Genomic DNA, 16,041 nt, shown 5'->3' on the forward strand with positions numbered 1-16,041 from the left:
CCCGCGCGGGAGTGCGCTGCGGTGTGCGAGCGCGGAAAGGGCGGAGTGGGTTGCCGCGCGTTATTTAACGCGGGTTGGAGCAATGCTGTAGTCACTCTGATGTTTCCACAGCAATCTCTTCGAATTTTTCTGGTATTTATTTTCTTTAATCTCCCAGTATTACCGTTGTACTATCTGTAGTTTTGAAGTTCACGAAGGAGAATATGCCTTGATGCTTCCATATGGAAATAACTGCATTATAGCTTGCGTTGCCTACAAGGCAGGGACTTAATGCCCACAGAAACTGTGGTCCAAAGCAGTCCAAAGTCTATTGCAATCTCCTTTTTTTTTCTGTCGTGTGAGTGGGAAGGCGTTGCCTTCCTGTTAAGTTGTATAGGAAAATCAAGAGCTAAAAAAGGTTAGCATGAAGCTAACGTGTTTGAAGAAAAGGCAGTTAAAGTCTCGAAGAACATGATGCAAACTTGTGTTTGAGTTTTCCAGCAAGATAGGGAAAGTATCTCCCCTTTTGACAAAGTGACAAATTCTGGGCGAGATTCAGTGTGAAGTGCCTTCCCCCGACGGGCATAGTGCTTCCCCGCTTCCCGTGTAGAAACTCAGCCTCTGCTTCCATGCCCCTCTTACCACAATGCAGTAGTCATCGTGGTCAAAGTGTCGCTAGTTTCCCATATCTGATATGCCGTGCTTTTCTGTCATATGTTGAATTACTCAGATTCTCATCAAATGACCTGAATTTATAAATTGCAGAATTTAGGACTCTTGTAAAGGGAAGATGAGCCAGTGGCTGAAATGGCATGGTGGCCCCTGGAGGGCTACACTTCAGTTTCTGCTGCAGCTGCTCCTTGTCTGGAGCATGTCTATTCAGAAAGCAGCATTGCCTCATTGAGTTGCTGGGTCTAAAAGCTGTTCTCTGAAGCAGGGTCTGAGAGTTGTCCTGGAGGACTTCGCCTTATGTGAGATCTGGATGAGATTGGGACTTACCTGGAGGTGCTTGTATCTGTTTAACTGGGAAACAATTAAACTGCTTATATGTGTTTAACTGTGGAAAAAACTCCATCTTAGACTGTTCTCCTGCCTTCAGGAGAACGGCAGCCCGTTCCTGCCAATGCCTTGCCTTTGAGCTATAGAATTCCAGCATTCAGCTTCCCAGTGGTCATGAAATGGGCTTAAGCAATTGATTGAGTCTAACTGAGAGAGAACAGTTATGTTTTCACTAGTGTTTCCTCCTTGAAATTAAGAGGTGTAAATTCCTTTGGACATGTAGGAGAAATGGCACAAACTTCAGTGGAGGATGGAGATGGAAGACTTAGCATGGTCTTTGAATCCGAGTAACGCAAAGCCACGGAAATGCGCTCAAGGTGGCGTTAAAATAATTATGTAAGGTTTTCAGTCACGTCTGAACTTTGAGATCTATATAGAAAGTTACTGCTTTGCAGCATTAGGCTTAGACTCACAACTGTATTTTATAACGCAGTTGTTTTTGAGGCATCTCTTAGACAGATAAGGCAATTAAGCAATTGAAAATGAGCCTTTCGTCTTTTAGTCAGCACTTTGACACGGAATTTTTGTGAGATGCATTCTGCCAAGGAACTCTACCACGGGAGCTCCACCTTGCTTTACACCCTGGAGCATCAGTAGAAGAAGCAAGACTGTTTTAGTCTCAGTCGTTGCAACTTTGCTAACATGTTGCACGGCTGAGTAACTTTTCCTTGTCCGGACGAATTCCCCCTTCAAGTGAACTAGCCGACTGCCAAATAGTAGCAGAGTAGGGACTTAATAATGTTAAAGTCCTAATTGCAATTGAGATTTTTTTAAAAGGTGGTACCCCCCTGGTCCTGTAAAAGCTCAGTACAGTTAGGGGAAGTCAGCCTCATGTTGGCTACAGTCTTCCGTGTGTATTTCATGTATACTTTTCAAAGACCACAGAGCAGGAGACTTGTTCTGGGCTGGGTGTGTGTTAGGGGTTTCTTTGTTTTGTTTTTGTAATGAAGTTGTATAAAGGATAGTCCTGCCATCTGCTGAGGTCTTGATGGAGAAGCTGCACCTTTTTTTGCAGTGCACTAGTTTTCAGGTAAACCTCAGTTTAGAACTGATGGCAATTCTGTCCTTGCAAATATGCTAGCATTGTCATAAAAAGCTTTACCCTGTGGCCCCCTCACCTCCAGTCCCTGCCTTCTACAAATTTATTCTTGTGTCCAGTCAAGGGATGGGACGTAAGGCCTGATGGCCCTCATTGCAACTGATGGCTGCCCTTTCCCTGCTCCCAGTCTGACTCTACCCCATGTCCCGTTTTAAGTCCCAACGGGAGTCTGGGATAGATGTGTGCTTAGAAGCTAGCAATTTCACTTTCTCCCAGGGATACTTATTCTATCTATCTCAGCGAATGCGAGTACATAACGTATGTGGTAGGAGATTTATAGGAGTGGATTGGTGGTTGGAGCATGCCAGCATGTGAATTTGAGTGGATTGTGCTAGGAGCGTGGTCTGAGGGGGCCAGGAGTGGACAGGTGAGGGTCAGTCCGCTTTCCAGCCACGTCTCATTCTCATCCCTGGTACTTGAGAGAGCAGCTTCACGAGGTGCCACATTTTTTGTAGATTTTGAAATAACAGCTGCTAACATTTAGTATTTCCTGTTGGGATTACAATTCTCTTGCCCCAAAAGGAGCAAAGACTTGAAAGGAGTTGTGTTGCCTCTGAAGTGCATGCTGCCCTTCTCATTTTATTTTTTCTGCTACGTTTTCTTCACGCCTTGGAGGATATATAGATTCATGCTACCTTGTGCCTTGGAGGATGTATAGATTCATGCTACCTTGTGCATGTGGTTCATTCCGAGCAGGCTGAGCAGCGAGATCTTTTGAAGTTGACCAGTGCCTCCCAGTTTGGTGAGACTGTGAGGTGTTGGGAAGAACCTGGGGTAGCTTGCTGCTGCTGATGAAATACTTGAGTCATTGGGCAGAGATTCTGGTCACAGAGAGAAAAAGGTGATTTGCTATTTTGGACTGACCCACGTGAGCGAATACATGGCTCCAGTGGAGGAGGCTGTAAGAGAAAGAAACAGCAGGCATTACTAATACGAAACAGCAGGGAGTGATCCAATACTGGTTATCCATTCTCAGTTTCATCACTGAGAGAGCTGCTTTGTGTCTGTTAGAAGGAGGGCGTGCATCTGGACTAGTTTTTGGTGGGCAAGCAGTTCTTCAGGTTGAAGTGTTTATGCCTGTCAGATTGGTGTCCCAGAGCCTTTTCTGCCCCTCACTTGGGTCTGTCTGTAGCACGGAGGTGGCAGCGCAGAGTCTCATTTGCTTGAGAGGAATGTGGCTTGCTGTACCTCTGTCATCTCTTCTGATTGTTCTGGCCCTAAAATGCAATCAGCTTGGCAAATGGTCGTGTCGTAGTGCCCAGATTTCCTGCTTTCTCTGTCTCTCTTTTTGTCCCTCGTGAGCAAACGGAATCTTTGAGGGCTAGGTTTTGTGGAGGGATGCTCTCAAACTCTTTATCTTGGTCTTATATTTCTTAAGAAGGATTCTCTGTACAGGACTGGTCTTGAAATACAGGGAGATCCTCAAATGAAGAGGACAGTGGAGATTGTAATCTAAGAAACCAGAAGAGGATGGAAAAAAAGGAGCAAGTTGAGCACAGGAGCTGATGTACCATATGCTGAGGATGTGGATTTTGTTAATTGTTTATTTGGGGGGGGGGGGGGTGTGTTTGGTTTTGGTGGCAGTGGTTTGGTATTCTTTTTCCTTGGAGCAGGATTACCGTACAGAGGGGGGGAGAGAGAGAGAGAGCGCGTGTGAAGAAACAGCAAAGCTTCTGCAATGAGGAAGGGATAATGCCCTCAATCCATGGTTGACTGTTATCCAGATCAATTTTCCATCCTCATTTGGGTTTACCTGTCTGAAATTAACATAGTGTTTGTGAATTCAAGCCTTAATCGGACACCTTGTTTCCTTTCTCTGTATGGACAAGCCAAGGTGGGTAGAATTACAGTCTGTGATGGTTCTGGGTGCCGACTGGATTTGTGGAAACGGGCCAGAGTGTCTCTGGGGCCCCACATCATTCATCCTCTTTGAAACTATCTGGGCTGCTCTGACTACTGGGAACTGACAGAGTTTTTTCTTTGTAGAGTTCAGTGCAGATCACATTTGAAGAGGGTCCTCAGTTACCACAAGCTGCAAATATAAGTTGTGTGACATGCAAGGGACAGTCGGACCACAGCATGGTAAGGCTTTGCTTCTTCTGAACTGTACAGTGTGGGGTTTCTCCATTGATGGTGTGTTCGACAGACTGCTGAGGCCTGTGATTTGTGATTGAGATGGTGGAACCAGGGAGGTTTTGGGTGAGGTCTGTTTGGAGGAGTTTGGAGGTCTGTCTCCCGTTTGGAGGCTCTGGAGCTGCACATCGGTGAGCTCTGCGAGAGAAGATGTGTTGGTGGAGCCGGGGTGTATGAATGCTGAACCCAAACATGAGGGTCCTACAGTGGAGAGCAGAAGAGAACTCTTGTCACTGTACAGGGTCTGATGTGGCAGGTTTGCAGTGCAGAACTTGGTGAGAATAACACGGCTGCCTCTTGCTGAGATACAGACTCGTCTTTTCTTTTTAGGTGCTGTGCTGCCATCTGTCAGCTGAAGCTGTGAAATTTCCTGTCTCTGTTACTCAGCAGTCCCCAGCTGCTGTTTCTGTGGACTCCTATCATGTCACTTTGGCTGTGCTGCAGGCTCAGGTAAGGTTTATAAGAAATTAGACGTTGACCTTACTCCTTCATCTAGTCCCACACTGATCGAGGAAGGAGGACCTGATTCAGTGCAAATAAAGGCCTCGTTGGGCTGGAAGAAGCAGTGTGCGGTCGCTAACATTTGTTGAGGTGGCAGATATTCCCCATCTGCACGCTGAGTCTTGTTTTCCGAGTCTTCATCTGCAGATTTCGGCTATAGCTATGTTTCGGAAACATAGCTGTAAGAAATTCCAGAGAGTTCTGAGAATTCAGTGGCAGCATTCTGTACTGTGTTTTTAAGTGGGTTTTTAAGTGAGAAGTCCAGAGAATTCATTTCCCTTCATGGCACAATGGAAAGGGGAATTATGTCCTGTGGATATGTAAAAGTATGGTGTCCTGGTAGTGGGTGTGAAGAAAAAATCTGTGGTGAGGAGTAGCTTGCTTTTCCGTTCCCCTTGTTACATTCACAAGAGCATGATACAGCTTTTTGTGCATGTCGAATATCAGAGATGCTTCTTCCAGCAAAGAAGCTCTGAAATCACAGTGGGTGGTAACTCCATAGTTGCTTTCTGGCTGGATTTGATTCTCTTGAACGTGGTTTTATTTCCATCGTGATGAAGGACGTGACGCCGGAGATGGTATCTTGCTCGGAGGCAGTGCGCTCATACGTGCACCCCAAAAAAATTTAAAAATAGACGTGGCAAAATTAGAAGTAATTCAGTGGTAGCAGAAGCCAATCCCATGCTGTCACATGTGTTGCAGTTTGAAGGTTGTTCTGGAAGCTTTTGCTCTCAGAGGCTTTATTACAATTTTCAGCCTACTTTTATCAGGTTGTTCCAGTTTGATTTTATACTTCTGTTCTGTGGTCATTTAAACAGCTCCTTTCTCTCTTTAGCATGTAGTGTGCCTGCTGCCAATCTAGTTATGGGCGTCAACTGCAGTTGCTTTTCATCTCTGAAAGGTCCCCTTTCTCACATCTCATCCAATTGCTCCCCTACTCACTGGCATTGTCTGGGTCTCCTTGTCTGCACCTGCTGAAGTTTTGGGTTGATTGTTCGTGTAAGGAATTACACGTGGTATTCTAATTGAGGTCCTGCTGCTGCTGCTGCTTTATGAAATGCTGGTTAGATTACCACATGCCTGTCTGCATTTTGGAGTTCTTCAAATTCCATTCTGCTGTGTTCCCGATTGTGCCCTGTCTATTCTGTGGACCTCTTGTTGGTTACTTACCTGGCTACTGTGTCTCACGTCTGTTGCTTTTGTCCGATGACCTTCTGTGTTGTTGGTAAATGTCAACCTGTCAATTGAGAACTAGGTTGAATTTCATTACCCAGTTTTTACAAGAGTTCTCATGTCGGGGGGTCTTCCTATGTGGTTCTGCCTCTGTCTGTCACATTAACGATGCTTTTATGGGTACATGGGTGTGCAACTTTTCAACTTCAACTAAACTACAGGATGCTGTACGGTCTGGTTTGTTGTTGCAGACTGTTGGTGCAACCTGAGGATCATCTCCAAGAGATGCATTGCTAACTTATAAATGGTTGTGGTTACATTTGGCAAGGGTTAATTGATGTAGCTCAGTAAATATCCTATGTGTTGGGGCCCAGTTGGGCACTTTTGGATTGTACTGCAGGCTTTTTCTTCAGTAAAAGAAATAATGAATCATTTTTCCCTCTGATGGTGCCTGGGCATCATCATCACCTCACAGCAGTGAGGAAGCTGGATCTCACTATGGAGCAATGAGGCTTCTGCAGCTGCTTTATCCTGTAGGCCAGGGAGCACTTGTGTTCTTATGTTCTGTGTTTTACTGTTGCACTGGTGTGAGGGCCTTTAAACTGCTGTATTTGGAATGGAGCAAAAATCACCTAATGTAAACAGAAACAGTTCCTGACTGTGGATATTTGTTCTGGGCCAGGTGGAGATCCACTTGGAGGAGATACAGAATGAGGGTCTCCTGGTGTCATGGACATTCAAGGACAGACCAAACTTGGACCTTTTGGTTCTTCCGCGACTTGAACTTCCTGAGGTGAGTGGCTAACAGTGGGAGGCTGACTTTGGGTGGAGAAAGGGAGGAAGGAGCAGAAACACCTAGAAGGCAGGCTGCTGTGAAGGAGGAGGGTTGGCAACTCACTGTCATGGCCCTTTAGGGCAGTGGAGGGATTCTTTCACCCTGGAATCGATACTAGCTCAGCTGTGTCACAACAGCGTCCTTGAGGGCCGAAGTGGTACCTATGGAAGGCTTTCTGTCTATGTAGGTTCCTCCTGCTGTTGTCAGATGTAGAGCTGCAAAACGAGCTGGGTTGCCGCTCTTTCTTTGTGTGAGGTGGTGTTTGTTTGTTGTTGTGTTGGTCTGGTTTTGTTGGTTATGTTTGGCGGGGTTTTTTTAAGAGATTAGTTAAGATTTAAGAGATTAATGTGGGGAACCCACAGGTTAGAATTTTAATGAACAGAATGTGGGCGTGCTTGCACTTCCATGATCCAAATAGGTTGGTTGATTTGTTGTTTTACTGACACCTTTGTTACTTTATCCTGAGTAGATACAGGGATTTGGCTGTTTTCCCAAAAGCGTGGTAGCACCGTCTCCTGAGGTGGTGAGCATGTGACAAACTGTAAAAGCTGTATTGTAAAAATTTACACCAGATAGACTACAGATGTAGAGGCTTAGTTTGTCACATTTAGAAAGCTTGCATTTGCCTGCAGCTGCTACACGGAAGCTTTAAGCACTGAGGAGAGCGAGTATGGGACATGGGAAAAGTATCTGGGAGGTTATTACTGAGAGAATGACTGTGTAGTGTATTAGAGGCTCGAGAGGCAGGTGGAGCTGTAACTGTGTCCTTTTTTTTATGACTTTCCTGCATTTCCTCTTGATTTGCGGAGGGAAGGATGAAGGGAGAGCGGATCTGTCCACTATAAAGGATCTGATCGAGGATACCATTGTCAGCACGAAGCCAGCCATGACGGTGAATTTGATGGCCATTACCGCTGGAGCCAGTGCAGTAAGTCACTCTCCTCGTGTCGTTCTTGTGCCTCAAACACAGGCCCTGAGACACTTCTGAGGGCTGAGGCTCAGGCAGGAATCCAAGGGTTGAATCTCGCTTCTGGGCGGCAGCCGAATCCTGGCCTGCACTGTCACAGGAGTTTGGGTACTGCGACATGGTGCATAGGGATAAATAGAAATTGCTCCCAAGGGCAGTTCCTTCCACCTTTTTTCTTGAATGCTGATTGTCGGTCATGTACTTGTGGAGCTGGACTGCCTGAGGTACATCTTTGTTTTGGCAGTCTCCCTTGCTCAGAACACCAAGGCTCTGTCCAGGGCAGCCTTTGCAGGCATGGAATGGTCTGTGGTTTGTCACTGTCAGTTGACCGTCTGGTAGCCAGCAAGCTTGTTCTTGCCTGTCTCCTTCTCGGTCTGCCTTAAACTTCCCATCTTAAATAACACGAGGGCCCACTGAAGGTCAATAGCTCGGGAAACCTGCAGCATCATCTCTTGATGGATGGCGTTGCGAGTATTCCCCTGTGTTGGTGTAAGGAGCTAGTTAATAGATACAAGGACAATGCATCTTGCTGCTGTCTGCTGGCGAGTGAACGATAAAGGTATCGGTCTCGCTCTCGTCATTCCTCAGGTACCCAGCAATAAGCTGACTCGAGAGTCCCCGTCCGGAGTAGCAGCAGCCCCTCTGGGTTCTAAGCTGTTGCTCCGGAATCTTCGTGTGCTGAACTTGGGCTGCCAGGGGAAGGGAGGTAAGCGTGAAAACATTGCTGATCCACAGGGGCAAGCGTGCAGGCGGTGAGATTGGAGCGAGTGGATGTTTTGGGTGGGTTTGAATGGAAAAGAGGGACGTGTGCCTGACGAACCACTGCCTCTTGTTGACGAGTGCACATGTGTCCTCTGTCTCTCTGTTGCAGGAGTTGGGGAGATACGCTGTGTGGCAGAGCTAGACAGCCCCCCGCAGCAGAAGTGGACGAGGCCGATGCCAAGTGGCAGTGTGGGTGCTGCAGGAGAGATGGAGTGGACTGACGAGTTCTTTCTGTAAGTGTCTGCTCCCTTTCTGGCCTACCCACAGTGTAGGTGGACCGGCACAGTCTCTGGGTGTCTTTACCACGCTGCAGTAACTGATGTGCGTGGGGCAGTGGTGAAGTCTGCACCACGGGGCGATGTCCGTTTGTGCTGCCCCCATGCTGGACTACTGATTCCGGCAATTGGTCCAAGCTCGCATATGTATTTCTCGCTTCCCTGGACACTTTGTGTTTTAACTGGGTGGGCAGAAATGCTGACTGTAGGAGCAGCAGGTGCAGTAGGGCCGTAGCATGAACAGCCTTCCAGAGAGATTGCCCTCTCAACTTCCACTGGCAGCCTACACAGCTCTGCCGGGCACACGAACCAGAGTTCTCATTTCTGTAGTTTGGTGCTCTAGTCGTGTCCTCCACAGCAGTGCATGCTACTGAAACTTTGGAGAGGGTGATGAGGCATGTGAGATTTGAGGGAGGGAAGATACAGAATGAGGTTGTTTGCTCCATGGCCACTTAGAAAAGAGTGCCTAACACCAGCCCATCTTCGATTTCAACAGGGAGTTGGGACCTAGAAGCAAAGAACTGAAACTACAGGTGCTGGGGAACAGCGACGGAGGGGGAAGTGAGTATGGGCAGCCATAAGATGGGTTGTAAGACGGGGAGGCAAAAGTGTCTAAGGGACTTACTGCACTTTAAGCCTGTGGTAGTTCAATGTCGGTACAACGTGTGATGAATTCTGCAAAGGACTTTTCATATTTAGCTTTATGTGAGCTTCTGACTGTGTGAAGTAACTCTGGGTTCTGTTCTTCTTACCAAAATGGTCTGGATCTGGCCTTGAATCAGGAGGTTCCTGTGGCCTGCCTGTCTCCATTCTGAAGCAGGGAGGGGCATGCGGGATTTTCCCTCCTGTATTAGGAGAGCTTTGCGTACGGCTCTTAACTGTTTGTTTGTACTCAGTCAGGGACTAACTGCAGTATCTACTTTTGATGGAGGCCACACAATGGTCATCTTTTCAAGGCAGCTGATTCCTGGATTGTTAAAGAGGAGCGGAGGAGCGCTGCCTGCCCCTTCTCCCTCTTGAACCTGGGAGTTAGCGGAGTTGTGGGGATCTGCTGTGTTGGCCCATGGGGCTGCTTCCCAAAAGTAGGGGTTACCTTGGAGATGTCTAAGGTGCTGAGGTCCTGTGAAGGGTTTCATTTTTACTCTCCCTTCTTTGCAGATGTGCTGCTGGCATATGCCACACTTTTGATTGATTCTTCGGGCAAACAACCATCTGGGAGACAGGTCTGCTCACTGGTCCCAGGAGCTGGACAGTCACTGACAGCTGAAGCTACCATTACATTGGAGGTGAGCTCATGACCCCCCAAGCTCTGCACGCACACACGTGATGTGTGTGGAAGCATTCGTGATGCGAGCCTCTAGCTGGAGACACGCATGCTTGGACCTGAGCTTGGTGCAGAGGACTAGCAGACCCTTATGCTGTGGAAGGGTGGCTGTCACCAGACCCTCGGTCCCTGAGCCTCTGGCTGTTGAACCGATACCGTATTGGAGATGGCTCCTTGATGCCCAGAGCTCTAGCTTTTGTTGCCCAAACATGCCGGCCTTTCCATCTGGGAGGAAGAGAACCTCTCTGAGCAGTGCTTTACTCTTTATAGCTGCTGTTCCAGGAGGCTCCTGCATCTTTGAATGCTCATCACAGCGCATCTCTGCGAACCAGCATCACCCCCACTAAGAAGGTGGAGATGGACCGGACCATCATGCCCGATGGCACCATCGTGACTACTGTCACCACAATTCAGTCCCGGCCCAAGGCAGACTGCAAACTGGGTGAGGCTGCGCAGCAGCAGGTGTACTGTACAGGTGGCTGCTATGGCAGCACAAACTTAGCTGCGATATTCCCATGGCTGCTCATGAAGGCAGTAGCAAAACTGTTTCGCCATCACATCTGGTCATTGCAGGCTCACGCTTTACGTACCACTTCTGGTGTGTGGGTCGGAACACAGGCATCCTTGCTGTTCCCCTAGCGTCTTTGTGGCTGGCTAGAAACCCTTGTGTAGCCCTAGGGGAGAGAATTGATGCAGCTCTGTGTCTGGGGGGAAGGTGAGGTAGGGATGAGCCTCTCTCACACCCTTTTGGCGGTGGGAGGTCTGATGTGTATGCCGCCGCATAACCTCTGCATGATGTCAGGCTAAGTGTTTAGCCATGCTTTCTCTAGTTTCTTCATTGCTAAAGAAGTTATGCTGAACATGCTGAATGTGGAGCCAAAAGCATATTGACCTTGCTTACTAGGGGTTGTTGCTGCTTGCGCTCTGGTGTCCTGGTGAATGTGGTGCTGGATATTCCAAGAGGTGGGGCTTGACACGAATGAGGTATTGCTATACATCTGCTTCACAGGACTGCAGCCCAGAAAGGCAACCATATCCTGGGCTGCATCAAAAGAAGCGTGGCCATCAGGTCGAGAGAGGTGATTCTCCCCCTCTGCTCTGCTCTTTAGAGACTCCACCTTGAGTACTGTGTCCAGCCTTGCGGCCCCCCAACACGTGAAAGACACGGACCTGTTGGAGTGAGTCCAGAGGAGGGCCACTAAGTTGGTCATGTACCTGGAACACCTCCCTGTGAAGAAAGGCTCCCCAGAGAAGAGAAGGCTCTGGGGAGACATTATAGCAAGCAGCCTTCCAGTACCTAAAAGGGGGCTTACAAGAATGCTGAAGAGGGATTTTTTACAAGGGCATGCAGTGATAAGACGAGGGGGAATGGCTTTAAGCTGAAGTAGGGTAGATTTATATTAGCCATAAGGAAGAAATTTTTCCTCCTGAGGGTGGTGAGGCACTGGCACAGGTTGCCCAGGGAAGCTGTAGCTGTCCCTGGAAGCATTCAAGACCAGGATGAATGGGGCCCTGAGCAGCCTGGTCTAGTGGCAGGCTGGTTGGAACTAAGTGGTCTTTAAGGTCCCTTCCAACCCAAACCATTCTGTGATTCTGAGTTTTTGCCAGTAGGCTTCTTACTGCGTTGTTGCCACAAAGCCTTACAGAACCAGCCTTGCAGGCTCTCCGAATGCTCGCTTGAGGCTTTCTGGGGTTGTGTGTAGGGGGCACAATATGATAGCATCATAAGCTATATGCGTAAGCTTCATCTCCACTTACTGGGATCTCTGTGTCTCTTTTGCTGTGAAGATTCACCATCGAGGTCGCCTTCCAAGGTGGAAGTGACTGAGAAGAAGACAACAGTGCTTTTGGAGACCAGCTGTCCTCATGGCCACTTGCCCAGCGGTAGCCGTAAGTGCTTGGAAATTTGAGGCTCTTACTGAAGTAGCGGTGTTCCTTAGCCTGTTTTGGAAAGCGGCAGTCTGAGTGCGGTTCCCTGAGCTCATTTACATTTTCTGCTTCAGAGAATGTCCAAGTGCCTGAGTGAAGGTGGGGGCAGAAGGCTGGTGGTGGGGTGTGGGCAGGTAAAAGACATTCCCATTTGACTATCCAGTCAGCGACTATGAGTGTTTCCTTGCTTGGCAAGAACTTTCCAGTCTATCTGGACCCAAAGAACTTTGCTCACCCTGCACTTGGGGCTCTGACTGTGTCTGGAACAGAGCACTGCAGCCATTTTGACAGGGTGGGGGGGGCGCATTTTAATGATATGCCTGGTGGGAAATGAAACTTTTCAGGTACCTAAAAAAGCCAAGAGCTAGCTATACAGACCTCCCTTTGTTTGGTTTATTTGGACAAGTCTGTAATAAACTCCGGGTGGGGAAACTACTTTTGTGTGCATGTAAGTTGCCTATTACAAGCATCGCGGTCGGCAAGCGACCTTTTGCCTCTGCTGAAGGTTGCTACTCCAAGCATTGGTATTTTTCTTGTGCTCAGGGGATAGCCATATGCCCAATGGCTTGGATCCAGTGGCCGAGACGGCAATCAGGCAGCTAACTGAGACGAATAACAAGACCATCAAGAAGACGCCAACAAAACGTAGTACACTGATCATCTCAGGAGTGTCCAAGGTCTCTGGTAGTTAGGAGCTGCATTTCCAGTCTGGGAGGTCGTTTTTAGGGATGCGTGCATGAAGCTAACCTGTCCTGTAGGGATCAGTGTGGGAAGGTTCCAGCACAGATGACTGGCTCATCAGAAGCCTTTCGCTGCTTCCCAGTGAGCATCAGAAAGTACCTTGCCAGTCTGCTGGGCAGCTGCTGGTGGGAGTTCACAGCAGGTAGCTGCAGAAAGGGAGGTGGCTGCCATAGCTGGTTTTGAACCTTGTGGAGAATATAAGGAGTTCTCCTTGAACTTGGCTATGGGAGTGAGGGACATGCAGCAGAATGCTTTGTCATCGGCCACGTTACAGTATATTTCAGCCAAAGAGGGATAATTGCGCATCGGTGCTATCTAGCACTGATGATCTGAGCTGGGCCATCCATATGTAGGTGTAGATGGAAGTAGGGAGATGAATGCAATTCTTTTGATCCTGTCTTCATGTCTGTCTGCCCTTCTAACCCCCCTTCAGGTACCTATTGCTCAAGATGAAATGGCACTTTCTCTGGGTTACGCTGCATCCCTGGAGGCCACTGTGTATGGGGACTCTGAGGCAGAGGGCACAGCTGAGCGGATGCACGATTCTACGGAATTGTCACGGCCACTGGAAGCGTCGCCATTGGGACAAAGGGACAGTCAGGAGCTGGACGAGACAACGCGATCGGACATCTCTGAAAGACCGTCGGTGGAAGATGTTGAGTCCGAAACTGGTTCCACGGGAGCCCTTGAGACCAGGAGCTTGAAAGATCACAAAGGTAAGGATGAACTGTTAGATGGTAGCTAACATGAGCCTGTAACATTAGCTGTACATGAGGATAAAGTGACATCCAAGTTCCCCACCCCTTTCAGCATAGCAAAGAGCAGCTTCTGATGGAGCCTGGAAGAGCCTGCCTTCCTCTTGTGGTTTTTCCACTGGAGTGATTCCAAATGCCACCATCTGTAGGTGTCTGATTCCTGTAGCCTTTTTAGTTTCTATTCTCCCTTGGATGGGAACCCTGCACAGCCTGTGTATTCTGGAGACCCCCTTTTCTCTCCCTGGCCTCCAGGTCCACGGATCAGGCGCATGTCCGTAAATAATGATTCCTCCTCTGAATGTGGCCGCCCGTGGTGTGGAAGTGCAGACTGCCCAGCAATGTGGATTGTATGGGCCTCGATTGCCCTCCTCCTTTCTCTGTTAGTATCGAAGCAGCTAGTGCCTCTGACCTGTCGTACTGTAAGATGTCCCCACAAACTCACTTCTTTTAAATGATGGAGTGGGCCAGCCCAAGCCTAGCTGCTGTCCTCGCCTTTCCGCACATTTGTCAGTTAGGTGGATGGCGCATCTTGGATTTTTCTGCTACCGACTTACGTAAAGAAATGTAAATCGAAATCTTGGTTACTCGGATTATCAGAGTGGGACAAGTTTTTTGTACCCCGTTACAACCAGGTACGGGTTGAGCTGTGGAGGCCCCTTTCTTGCACGTCAGTGGGTAGAAGGGTGTGCGACCCAGATTCTTGAGAGACCTGGCAGGTGGGGAAGAGAGGGAATATGGAAAGCAAACACCCTCCACAGGAAATACCCTAGGAGTGTTACATGGCGTGCAGGTTTTGCATGTATCTTTCTGATCCATTTGAGGTTGAGAGCAATCGGCGTCTCCATCTTCTCCTGCTGGAGTGAGTCATAAGGAGCCATTGGCATTATTTGCCTCCAGACCGGGCATGTCATGAAAACGCAGGCAGTTGTTCCAGGCAATCGATGACAAAGTTAATCCGTGTGCCCTTGAGACAGGCTGGTCTGAGAGGCCTTTTTCCTCTTGTATGTTCCTCTCAGGGTCTTCAGATCCAGATGTTCTCGCTTGTTTTCCATTCATATGAGTCTTGGCTTTCATTTAAAATTTTGCACTCTTCCACTCAGGGGAGGACGTTGTTTATGCAGAGGGGACACGGGGCGGAATGTTTAGTGGGGCGGCTTGTCGACGTCGCAGTCTGTCACGAACTGAGACTTTGCCTTGCATTTGGAAGCTGAGATTAGTCGACCTGCCGTGTACCTCTGCCGCTCAGCGTGGAAGCAGGCTGCTGCATGTGTGAGAATGGCTGGGTGCGTTACTGTCCCCGAAACTCGCCACTGCAGGATGCTATCACAGTTTCTGTCTCCTTCCTGTCTCTGCAGTTAGCTTTCTTCGGAGCGGTACCAAGCTCATCTTCCGGAGAAGGAGCAAGCAGAAGGAAGCGGGCCTGAGCCAGTCACACGATGACTTGTCCAATGTCACTGCCAACTCCGCCACCAGAAAGAAAACTGGTAGCTTCTCTCACCGCCTCATCAAACGCTTCTCCTTCAAGTCTAAATCCAAACCCAAAGGTAGTGACGACACATCAGCAGGTGAGAACTGAAGGAGGGAGAAGCCCATCGGAAAGATTTCTCAGAGATTGTTTTCTAGTCTCTTGTCTTCCCACTCCATGGTATCTGTGACTTGCAGTCCAGTTCTTTCCAACCTTGGCTGAGGGAAGACACCCCAGTGCTTTACACCATTTGGGGAGCGGAAGTGGCAAACCCAGGACTCAGGCTGTTTGGCTGCCTTGGCTTAGCCTTCTCTGATTGTTGCACCCCACTGTGCTCTCCCAGAAAATCCAGGTGGCACGCTAATCCCCCTGGGGGTCCCAGGAGCTGCAGAAGTGACTCCGTCTCTGTAGCTGTCTGGCATCGTCGGGTGCCTCACGGAAACGGGGCAGGTCTCTCAAGCGGCAGCCTTCAGAGTTAAAATCAAGAAACTACTGGGTTAGCTACATTGCCGAGAAGTGTGGGATGCAGCCTCGCTCGGCTCTTCTAGTGAGAGAGAATGATGCAGTCACTGATGATCTAAACGCTCTTATTGCTTGTGCTTGGTGCAGAGGCCGTAACCTGAGGCGCGCTGCAGGGCGATGTGCTCCTGGGCTGTGAGCTGTCGGAAGACAGCTGTCGGAGTTGTGGTCCTCCATCTGGCTCTGCCGTTGGAACAGTCTCTGGTTCAGACAGCACTGAGGAGCCCCTGTTTTCTGTGCTGTGTTGGGGAAGGAAGAAGTCTCTAAGAAGGAAGCTTTAACCGCTGCACAAGTTTTCATAGAAGCCTGAGCCCTCTCAAGAACGCCTGGTCAGTGCTGTCAGTTCTGCCACCCTGTGCAGCCACCTTGTGACACAGCACTCCTTCCACATCTGTGTTCTTGAACAGGGAAGGGCCTGTACAAGATGCACACACCAGCTATTGCATGAGCAGATCCCTTACTCTTGGGGATGTTGCCGAAGGGCTGCCAGGCTGTCTTCCGGACCTGAAGAGCGCCCAGTCTCGC

At 48.8% G+C, this 16,041-nt stretch overlaps 1 protein-coding gene across 3 annotated transcripts in view; it reads left to right on the top strand.

Moving 5' to 3' along the window:
• C2CD2L (C2CD2 like) overlaps window positions 1-16,041 on the top strand; it is a 22,259-nt gene that overhangs the window by 1,503 nt on the left and 4,715 nt on the right. Inside the window, exons 1-15 of one of the 3 annotated variants that reach the window (XM_017738456.1) lie at window positions 7-132; window positions 4,124-4,219; window positions 4,601-4,720; window positions 6,627-6,737; window positions 7,594-7,707; window positions 8,335-8,452; window positions 8,618-8,741; window positions 9,280-9,344; window positions 9,942-10,069; window positions 10,378-10,549; window positions 11,896-11,997; window positions 12,580-12,713; window positions 13,211-13,493; window positions 14,888-15,097; window positions 15,607-15,725. In XM_017738456.1, the coding sequence (XP_017593945.1) occupies window positions 100-132; window positions 4,124-4,219; window positions 4,601-4,720; window positions 6,627-6,737; window positions 7,594-7,707; window positions 8,335-8,452; window positions 8,618-8,741; window positions 9,280-9,344; window positions 9,942-10,069; window positions 10,378-10,549; window positions 11,896-11,997; window positions 12,580-12,713; window positions 13,211-13,493; window positions 14,888-15,097; window positions 15,607-15,620 (1,824 nt within the window). In that variant the 5' untranslated portion in view covers window positions 7-99 and the 3' untranslated portion in view covers window positions 15,621-15,725. Of the gene's footprint in view, window positions 1-6; window positions 133-4,123; window positions 4,220-4,600; window positions 4,721-6,626; window positions 6,738-7,593; window positions 7,708-8,334; window positions 8,453-8,617; window positions 8,742-9,279; window positions 9,345-9,941; window positions 10,070-10,377; window positions 10,550-11,895; window positions 11,998-12,579; window positions 12,714-13,210; window positions 13,494-14,887; window positions 15,098-15,606; window positions 15,726-16,041 lie in introns of those variants that run through there. The other 2 variants (XM_017738458.1, XM_017738457.1) reach the window with 2 other exon arrangements.

This window comes from Corvus brachyrhynchos, unplaced genomic scaffold (genome assembly GCF_000691975.1).
Source record: "Corvus brachyrhynchos isolate BGI_N302 unplaced genomic scaffold, ASM69197v1 scaffold46, whole genome shotgun sequence".
Taxonomy (NCBI): Eukaryota; Metazoa; Chordata; class Aves; order Passeriformes; family Corvidae; genus Corvus; species Corvus brachyrhynchos.